The 11081-nt window shown below is 42.3% G+C and overlaps 1 protein-coding gene across 1 annotated transcript; it reads left to right on the top strand.

Moving 5' to 3' along the window:
- Positions 1–680: 680 nt before the first annotated feature.
- On the top strand, positions 681–10760 carry LOC135256172 (adhesion G protein-coupled receptor G3-like). Its single transcript, XM_064338017.1, has 8 exons — positions 681–722; positions 1402–1521; positions 3134–3253; positions 4110–4285; positions 6511–6779; positions 7488–7578; positions 8486–8766; positions 8987–10760. Exons 1-8 carry the CDS (start codon positions 681–683, stop codon positions 9121–9123), a joined length of 1236 nt encoding a protein of 411 aa, XP_064194087.1. The 3' UTR covers positions 9124–10760.
- The last annotated feature ends 321 nt before the right edge of the window (positions 10761–11081 follow it).

Here is an 11081-nt window from a genome sequence, read left to right as displayed (position 1 = left end):
ATGCAAATCTGAAGACTAAGAATTTCATAGGAGTGAAGAAAACACAACAGGGAGACAAAATAACTTCTATTGAGCTGGCATTACCCTCAAAAAATGTGAGTATAGAGAGAGAGAGAGCATATTTGTCATAAAGGAAGTCTCCTAATTGACTCTTTCGTAGTGAGGAAAACAATTAAATAACTGAAAAAAGTCCATATTGCAAACAAAAAAATGTAGGTATATGGTGTTCAAAACGGAGATGCAAATGTCGAAACATGAAACAGGTCATGACTAAAAATGGCCACCCATTATAGCAAATGAATATTAGAAACTAGAATGCAAAGTTCTTAAATAATGTGCTCTGTTCCAGAGTAAAAAGGTTGAAAACGATGATGTTTTTGTGCAAATTCCTGAAGAAGCCCTGCTGGTAGCCCTTGGGAATAATAAAGAGGTCAACTGCAGCATCTTTATACTTCCAGGATCCCTGTTCCCGGTAAAATGCACAACACCTTTCCCGTGTGGCCGGAAATAGAATGCGACCTAAGCTGGGTCTGTGCGGATTTGGTTAGTGATGAGAGAACAGCTCTTTGTACTTCAGTTCATGTTACAGATTTGGGTGGTGTTTCAGGTTTCACTTGGTGCCTCCGAATGCCAGGATTTTTGACAGATTCACTGGTCATCTTCTTCCACCTTCTATCTATATGCAAACCACGGAGGACAAGGACTCTGTTATCCAGTCCATGGTACGGTGTCAGAATAACAAAGCACTCCTGGGGCATATTTGAATAATCAACCTGGGGAGTGCTTACTCTCTGAATACTTTGCCTGCAGTGAAATTCTTTTTATGCTTAAGTTCCAAAAAAGAGAACAACGTATACCTTTATATTACCTGAGGTTTTCATCCCATGGAAAAAAAAAGGTGGAAGTTTATGACCAGCATCAGGATTTGGCCACATGTACCTAAGTGGCTTTGCCATTAGTGCCTAAAATGAGGAACATCAACCAATAAAGGCGTTTTAGTTTGTTTAATTTATTTAATTCTAGAAAAAATACTGGCATCTGATGATATTTATGTGTCTCTCTTAACCAGGATTTTGAAGATTTAAGGAATATGTGAAACATTCTGGTATGGGCCTCCTCCAGCCTTGGTTCGAATTTATGTCATGTGATCTCCGGAAAACCGCTAGTTTGCTATTTAAATCTCCAGGTGGCGGACTGCCGTTGTGCCCCTCCCTGAGTGAAGTAGCTGGTATAGCTTGAGGCAATGTACTGCCGTGCAAATAGACAATGTGTGAAAGCCAAAGCCAGCCTAGATGGAGGATAAGCAGGCTGATGTCATTTCGTGCTGTTGCGGTGCGGTGCTGATGCCTTTCCTCCGTTGAGGAACGGTGTGATGTAATCTGACTGTTCCTGGTGGTGCAGGTGCAAGGGGCAAACACCTCGCTCCTGAATGATCACGTCGTGTCCATCGATTTAGGAAAGGAGATCACTGGCCTCGCAAACAAGGTTAACATCACTTTTTACCACCAAAACGCGTCACTGGTGAGTATGAGTTCACAGCATCATAGCAAGCAAATTGCTTTTCCAGGAACCTTTACATTACCTTTACATTAGCTGTTTACATTACATTACAGGCATTTAGCAGATGCTCTTATCCAGAGCAACTTACACTGTATCCAATTGTACAGCTGGATATATACTGGAGCAACGCAGGTTAAGTTCCTTGCTCAAGGGGAATTGAACCTGCGACCTTTAGGTTGCAAGACCAACTCCTTAGCCATTATGCTACACTGCCGCCCACACTGTTTATTTATTATCTGTTTCTCTTACACAGATTGTAGTAATGATTTCAATGGCTGACTTTATGATCTTGCTCAAAGAATAGTGTTTTATTTACCCCGATCATGTCCGTTTCTTATACCTATTCAACACATGTTCCTCTGGTCAAGGTACCATCTTGTTTCAACTTTCAAAAATCTTTATTTAATTCAGTTTCAACTGATTTGAACACGGATATTTCTAAATGATTTATTTATTTATTTATTTATTTATTTGGAGGGGGTGGGCAAAACAGTCATGAGAAAATACAATAACTTCATGCATGAAATTATCTCCATTCCAGGAAAATGCTACATGTGTTTTTTATGATAGTGTGGAAGATAACAATGGTAAGTCTCTTCTTTTCATCCTAAACAAATTACTGTGGCAAACAGTGTGAGAGAATAAATTTCATTTAAACGACATTTAAGATTTTTTGTTCATCTCCATGTTATGTTGGATGCTCAGATTGGGTTTGGGCTGGCTGACCCCAGGTCTGGGATGATGTCTAACCCCCCATGACCAGCGGGAAAAATTCCCTCCCTTGTCAACAGCCATATATTATGTCTAACACCCCAAAAAAATGTCAGGCTGGTATTTGTCAGCCACTGTTTTTCATATATCACAAATGCAAATATCCATTCCAAATGCAAATGTACATTCCAAATGCAAGTGCACATTCCAAATGCAAATGCCCATGCCAGCTACAAATAACAGTGCACCACCTGAGAAGACTCTGATCCGAGGTGACAGCAGACCACTGCGGAGTGGTTTGATGTAAAGCCTACTCTCAAAAAAACAAATTGGCCAGGTGACCATAGGGTGACTGCTGGACCCATTTTAAATGGAGGTGAATACTGCTGCAGTTGGCAAATGGCAGCATTTAGTGCAAGGTGAATGGGGCTAGAGATGTGTCATGTATCACAATCACGCCTGGTCAAATACATATTTAAAATACTTCAAGCCTTTTGATACTGTAAACAATCCCATGGCTGCCTGTTTTCTAACCAGAGAGGAAAATTATGTCGAAGAAGAATTCTGCTCACAACACAGGTGAAATTACGTGTGTTCTTTTCAAATTGTCAGTAACCTTCAGAAGTGTTACTGGCTTCCAGAGGGTTAAAGCATCCAGGTAATTATAGGACCCAGGTCAGATCACAGTCACCACTCAAACAGTATGAGGGAGCTAGGGTGTGGAGTCTCTGTTTTAAAATCTGAAATGTGAGAAAAATATTAGATATAAATATATATATATATATATGTATATATTACTAGCCGTCGAGCGTTTGCCAGATGAAGAATGACCTCCCAATGAATTCACATGAGCACTGGATGACTGTCCGCCTGTCCCACAGGCTCAAGACCATTCTGGAATTCATCTGGATGCACCTCTACACAAGATGTTGGGCAGGTTGGGTGCTCCTGTGATCATCTGTCCTTTTTCGCTGTGCTGCTGGTGAGAGAGCTATCCTGACGTGGGGATTCAAGGGATGGGGGGGGGTTGGGGGGGATGGGGGCAGGTGGCACTTCAGCCAAAAAAAATATGTGGTGAAACATTTGCTTGTGTTTGTTGGATGCACAGTCACAGCGTAACCATCCATTGAACCATGAACTGAATGGAGAATTCAATTAGCCACTTAATAAAAGTGAAGCAAGCACAAAACAAGCTTTATTGATTAAAAAGGAAAACTAACAACGTTTAGCAAAAAGATAGGTATGACAAAGTATGTTGAGTTATGAATGTAGCGTGATGGTTATGGAATTGGTCTTGTGACTCCAAAATTGTAGGATTAATTTTTAGGTGATGCGCCATTTGTATTACCCTTGAGAACAGGACTTAACCTGGATTGCTTCAATGATCTATAAACGGACTGTATGTAAAATAACGTGAGTCACTCTGGAAAAGAGATCTTCTAAGTGCCAGTTAATCCCCTCACCAGTTTGTCTGCCCAAAATAAGTTTGGGTTTTTTAATGAGAATTAAAAAAAAAAAAACCCCAGCAGTGACACTGCAGCTCTCTGTGACTGACATTCGCCACCCCTGATTTACCGTCTAATGGCAGTGGTCTCCAACCCTGGTCCTGGAGAGCTACAGGATCTGCTGGTTTTTGTTTTCACCTTAAACTCAGCACCCAATTGAGACCCAAGACACCAGGTCAGTTGAGTTAACTGTGTAATCAACTGCTCTAATTGATTCATGAAGTGCAGAGTCACTATGAAAACCAGCAGGACCCTGTAGCTCTCCAGGACCAGGGTTGGAGACCACTGGTCTAATGGCTCTGATAGAGAATATGTGTCTGTCTGAGCATACAGAGTCCATTCTACCAAAACGACGCACCCGAGTCGGGCAATGGTACCCAGAACCTCGGCCAGGTATCCCCGCCGCTGAGCTCCGCCTCGGTCTGGCGCCTGAGGCTCCTGTCCCAAATTGGGTGTGGGGTGTCTGTCTGCTTCCTGGCTCTGGTCCTCATCTTCCATGCAGTGTACAGGTGGGTGTGTTCAAGCGTACATATCTAAAATGGCCGCCTCAGAAAGACAAAATATGTCTACAGAAATGTTCTGGTTTCTAATATACACTCACCGGCCACTTCATTAGGTGACAGGAGTGGCACCCGGTGTGCTCTTCTGCTGCTGTAGCCCATCTGCTTCAGGGTTTGACGTGTTGTGCATTCAGAGATGCTCTTCTGCATACCTCGGTTGTAACGAGTGGTTATTTGAGTTACTGTTGCCTTTCTATCAGCTCGAACCAGTCTGGCCATTCTCCTTCAACCTCTGCCATCAACAAGGCATTTTCGCCCAGAGAACTGCCGCTCACTGGATATTTTCTCTTTTTTGGACCATTCTTTGTAAACCCTAGAGATGGTTGTGCGTGAAAATCCTAGTAGATCAGCAGTTTCTAAAATACTCAAACTAGCCCGCCTGGCACCAACAACCATGCCACGTTCAAGTCACTTAAATCACCTTTCTTCCCCATGCTGATGCTTCAGCAGATCGTCTTGACCATGTCTACATGCCTAAATGCATTGAGTTGCTGCCTCGTGATTGGCCGATTAGATATTTGCATTAACGAGCAGTTGAACAGGTGTATCTAATGAAGTGGCCGGTGAGTGTATTTTATACTGTGTTGGATTTGATTCATTAGTATTGTTAGTAGCCAGTCAGACACAGGGGGGCCAGATGTGGAGTGTAGTATGTACAGAGTGTACACTATGTGACCAAAACTATCTGGACGCCTCTTGCAATGGGGCTGTTTTTCATAGTTTGGGATCGGCCCCTTAGTTCCATTGCAGGCAGATCTGAATGCTACAGCGTACCATCACATTCTTGACGATTCTGGCCTGCACACAGCCCTGAGTTCATCCCCTTCCAACACGTCCATCCCTTGCAGCAATGCTCAAACATCCAGTATAAAGCCTTCCAAGAAGGTCACAGGTTGCTATAGCAGCAAAGGTTGCACCATCTCCTTATTAATGCCCATAATTTTGTGTGAGATATTGGACGTTAGGTGTCCACATACTTTTGGCCATGTAGTGTAGAATATAATGGAGTATGGAGTATGAGGCCAGTACAGTGGGTCATGAACTTGGTTTATGATGGTTAAATTTATTGCGACTCTGGAAAATAGATTGCCAATGAATTGTGTAATGTAAATGGCCATTATGGACATTCAAATTAGTTTACTTTATAAAATCACTAGCCCCCAGAATTTTAACTAGGTTGACAGTTGGTCAACAGAAATAACTAGTCGTAACTATATTAACGTGAGTAAAAACAGTTGAAATTTGTATTCAAGTAGCCCCACACAATGGCTGCTTTGAAAAATCTGTCATTATCTTGTTAAAATGATTAATTCAAGTCACTATCTACAGGATGTGGGCCTTGCTGAAATTATGTCATTTTCATGTTATTCAAATGAATTCGTTTGTTGACTCTACCCTTGGTGGATGTTTTTCACATGACTAGAAGTGATTTTTTTTTTTATGCTCTTCCGTAGAATTTAGATTTCATCTGAAATACTAATGGAATCATAGCCACTGTCAGGAAATTGACAGTAGCAAATGAAGCATGAAAATGTTTGGCATATCTTCCTTTAGCTCTTTGTTCAAATGCAAATTAAATTTGTACATGTAAACACAGCTCCTGTACCTCTTATTCTTCATTGGAAGGTGTAGTCGGTGCTATTCCCTGGTGCTACTGTACACTAAGTCATAACCTTCGATTCTTTTTTTGTTGTACTTGAGTGGGAATAGTTACATGTTGTCTTCATTTTGGTCAGTGTTTTATTTACCTTAGAACATGTGATATGTGATTGCTGATCTCTCGGGTCTGAATTGTGGCAATAAAACCAATTTTCTAAAAAGTCGAGAAGGTTTCTCTCTCTCTCTTTCTCTCTCTCTCGCTCTCTCGCACACACACACACACACACACATAACATTGGCATGATAGTTGGGGAGGGCTGAGTTCAGTGAAAGGAGTTTTGGTGATGATTAGTGACAATGTTTTTGTTGTTCATTTTTGATGTTTTTGTCTTGATACTGTGGGTGTTTTTAAAAAGATTTTTTGGTTGAGTTTTATTGTTAAATTTTTATTTTATTTTTTTATTCTAGTATAATGAATTTATTGTGACATTTTCATAAAGGGACATCAAATAAAAAGTCTCTCTCTCTCGCTCTCTCTCTCTCTCTCTCTCTCTCCGTCCCTCGCTATCCCCTAGGCGGAATAATTCTGAGCCTTCTCTCAGCATCCACATTCACCTGTGTGTGGCGCTGCTGGGCCTAAACCTGACCTTCCTCATCAACGAAAGCCTGGCCAACTGGAACATCCACGCACTCTGCATCTTCATCGCCGCGGCAACCCACTACACCCTCCTCTGCACCTTCGCCTGGTTTGCCATAGAGGGCTTCCACCTCTACCGGCTCGTCATTCGCGTCTTCAACATCTACATCAAGCGATACCTCCTCAAGCTGGCTCTGGTGGGCTGGGGTGAGCCTGGCACCACTTTTCCGGAGGTTGCCGTAGTCACACAACTGGGGGGTTTGATCAAATCGAGTCTGAGGGCTAAGCTTCTGTTAGCATATGCTAACGTGCTGTCGCTAGTGGACGTGGTTTCTGCTATCGCTGGTCTCTTATTTTCCCCCTCGTAGGGGAGGTTTTACGCTTTTCAGATTTGCAGCTTTTCAGACCTTTCTTTGAAGCATGACCTTCACAAATGTTTCACGATGTTATATATTTAATAAAAAATAGGGAACAGAGGGGAGTCTCTTGACTGTGTTTTCTTGAGTCAATATATTTAGTTAAATATTAACGCAAGAGAACACAATCAAGAGACTGCCCTCTGTGTCCTAGAGAGCAGTCTGTCAAATTCACCTGACAGAAGCCAAAATGCCCGGTTAGCCTGTTAAAAAAATCATTTCTCACCAACCTGCATTTAATGATAATGACGTTATAATTATGACAAGAATTAATACTGTCTCACCTTAAGTTACCAGCAAAGCCAAACTTAACCATAATCTTAACACCACTACTTTGTGAACATTATTATTAAAAGTGCTGCCTGACCAGGGTGGCGGACTTTTACACAGGCAGCGATGGTTCGGGTCTTCCCCAAAAAACAAAAATCTGTAGACGGGAGAACAGCTTTCATTATTACCTTCCTGATAAATGCGTCCACCTCTCTCCCTTCTCCCCAAGGCTTACCAGCAGTGGCTGTCATTTCAATCCTGAGCACCGGCAAATATGGCCGATACAACATTTACGAGCTCGATGGCAGCCGAGACACAATGTGAGTGATTGGCTTCCTCTTTCTCAGATTCACTTTTGGCTTGGCTATCGCGTTACGTAAGGTGAACGGCCATTTTGATCTTCAGACATTCGTAAATATCGAGCAAAATAATTTATATAATTTATACAGGTTATAATTTAATTTTAATTTATCATAATGTATTATAATTTGTTATATAAGTTATTCTGGTTTATTGTACCACTTAGTCTAACTGTATGTCACAAATAAATATCAAAATACTGATGTAAGAAAGGAAAAACATTGTCAAGTAAAAAAAGTATTTGTCTGCCCAAATGAGATGTAATGATAGCGACGCATGTCCTCAATAAAGGAAGAGTGAAGCCGAGAAAAATAGAAATGTGAAAGTCATATCATAAATATTGAGAAAAGAAATGGTGTTAGCTTGAGTCTGCCAGGATTAGCTATATATAAACTGTCTGTCACTGCATTTATGTCTCTACAGATGTTACCTGACTGACACTGTTACCGTGTCTCTACAGGTGTTACCCGACTGACACTGTTACCGTGTCTCTACAGGTGTTACCCGACTGACACTGTTACCATGTCTCCACAGGTGTTACCTGACTGACACTGTTGCCGTGTCTCCACAGGTGTTACCTGACTGACACTGTTGCCGTGTCTCCACAGGTGTTACCTGACTGACACTGTTACCGTGTCTGTACAGGTGTTACCTGACTGACACTGTTACCGTGTCTCCACAGGTGTTACCTGACTGACACTGTTGCCATGACTCCACAGGTGTTACCTGACTGACACTGTTGCCATGACTCCACAGGTGTTACCTGACTGACACTGTTACCATGTCTTTACAGGTGTTACCTGACTAACACTGTTACCGTGTCTCCACAGGTGTTACCTGACTGACACTGTTGCCGTGTCTCCACAGATGTTACCTGACTGACTCGGTGCTGACCATCCTCAACTACGGCCTCTTTGTCCTGGTGTTCCTGGCGAACCTTCTGGTGTGGTTGGTGGTGACCGTGCAGGTCGTCCGCGCGCGGAAGCTCAGCCCCGCCCTGCAGGAGAGGAGCATCACCCCCCGGGACATTTTCAGCCTGCTGGGGGTGTCCTGGCTCCTGGGGGTGGCCTGGGGGGTGCTGCTCTTCCAGTTCGGCCCGCTGAAGGAAGCCGCCATCTACATATTCTGCATCTTTAACTCCCTCCATGGTGAATACACGCCATCTCTTGCTGGTCGTTAGCTGGCAATGACTAGTTGTCCGCAGCGTTGGGGTACAATTGGTTTCATCTAGCCAGGGGGCGGGGCCGCTCGATTCGTAAAAAACGGCAGTTATTTCCGTTTGTTTCCTAGCGCTGGAGCGGGGGAGAGCGAAGGCCGCAGTGATTCGTGTTTACATACGTTCCCTTTCCCGTCCTCCTCCCCTCACAGGCCTCTTTACATCCGTGCGCTATTTTACCCTCAACCGTCGACCGAAGGAATCGCCGGGGACAACGACCGCCACGACCGCCACGACCGCCACCACCGCCACGGCATCCACAGTAGCCGCCTTCACAGACCCGTCTTGAGTTTCCTCCCTTACGGAAACGGAATGCACTGAAAATATATTATCGAGACAATGCGACCCTTCCCAGAGTATGGCCAAGTATGCAAGCCTTTCAGATTCTGCCATACATCTTTTTTTTTTTTTTTTTTTTACAAAATACACATATCATTATGTTACATTACATTACAGGCATTTGGCAGACGCTCTTATCCAGAGCGACGTACAAACAAAGTGTATAACCATAATCAGGAACAAGTGTGTCGAAAACCCTAGAGAGAAGTACCATTCCAAGTGCAGGGAACAACTGCATAGTTCAACTTGGAATCATTACAAGTTCTTTAAAAAGTCCATGGAGTTACAAAATATAACGGTATATTCCATATCCCTAAGTGTCTACACATCAGTCAGACAGTCCCCAGCACACAAGGAGTTTTTTTGGGGGGACTAATTGAAATATATTTTTTATAAATATATACCAGGGCATACAGGACTGTCTATGCTTTCTTAGTCTGTATGGCGCACATTCACCATGGAAACTCTTTATCTGTTTATATACAAGTCAGCCGAGTTTGTTGGAGTTTGTTGGTTGTTTAATGTATTTTTATGAATGTGCTACTGTAATGGGAGTCTATGTGGTTTACCTTCTCAAAGGCAGGAAGTAGCGAGCACGCTAACCTGGTGATCAATACATTAAGCGGCACTAACACAGAGAAACTCTCTGCATAAAAACATCCGGGCATGTGGCTTGACGCCAAGTTTAGTTTTAAGACTCACGTTGAAAATCTGGTGAATAATTGAAGGAGGAGGCCTTGGTTTCCTGTACATGCACAAATCTTGTTTTCCTGTAGCCTGTAGGCAGAGGGTTGTCACGGCAACATTTTTCTCTGCCTGTAGGGATGTTATATATAGGCGTGCACCTGTGTCACACCTGAGGATACTGGATGCTGCTCACCATTCAGCCCTCAGGCTTGTCACAGGTGATGCTCATCGCGTCCATCACCGCACTCTTCACCAGGAAGTTGGCAGGCCACCGCTTCCTGTTAGGAGAAATGTTTTTTTTGGTAGCTGCTCCATTGCAAAGCACTGCTACAAAAACTGCCACTGTCATGTGTCGCTGCTTCTAAATTGGAGAATTGGCATCCACGAGGCACGCTCTCTCCGGATTGGTTGTCACCTCAACTTCCTCGGGTCAGGTCAGATATTGGACAGACTGTCTTTAGATTCTGTGCTCCACGTACCTGGAACTCCTCACAGCAAATCCTGAAGCTAAATATTTTCGTGTCTCTAAATGAATTAGGAATTTTAATAATTTGGTTAGCCTGAATTGTGTTTTAAGTGAATGATTTTAAATGTCTTAAGTAATTGAATTTTATTCCATGTCTTTTAATTACTATTTTAAATTACTATACGTTTAGTCCTTGAATTTAATATTATATTTACTATGTGCTACTTATTTTCTTTTCTAATTTAAAATTTTATGTGTACATTCAGCACACTTGTAAAAGCCAGCTATCAATGTGTCTCCGGGTTCAAATAAAAGAAAATGGATGACTTAATAAATCTCTTAATGGATGATGTCATTTCTGGCGACTTGTCTTGTATTGAATGCAAGTAAAGTCTAATATTCCATGCACGGTTGAGCAGCTCTGATTGGCTGCCATGGTCCATTAATAAAGGGTGATTATTCAAACAGAATATGTGATTAGTGTAGTCCTGCACTAATTTGTGTCAAAGTTAAACTACGTAACGAATGGCTCCATTGTCTCCTACCATAATTCTTTTAAAAAAGTCCACGTCTTCCATTTCACACAACGAGATAAAAACCAGACCGCCAATTTAAAATTCATCTGTTTTTTTATTGTAAAATCATTTTCTCTCTTTTCTCTTTCTTTTTTCTTGTTTTTTTAAGTTGTAAAACTGCAAAATGTTGTACCACAAACATTACAGGACACACATGGCGTTTCAGAAACAGAATTCATG

This window comes from Anguilla rostrata, chromosome 5, assembly GCF_018555375.3.
Source record: "Anguilla rostrata isolate EN2019 chromosome 5, ASM1855537v3, whole genome shotgun sequence".
Taxonomy (NCBI): Eukaryota; Metazoa; Chordata; class Actinopteri; order Anguilliformes; family Anguillidae; genus Anguilla; species Anguilla rostrata.
Note: the sequence above shows the minus strand (reverse complement) of the source record. Positions and strands in the feature narration are given on the sequence as shown.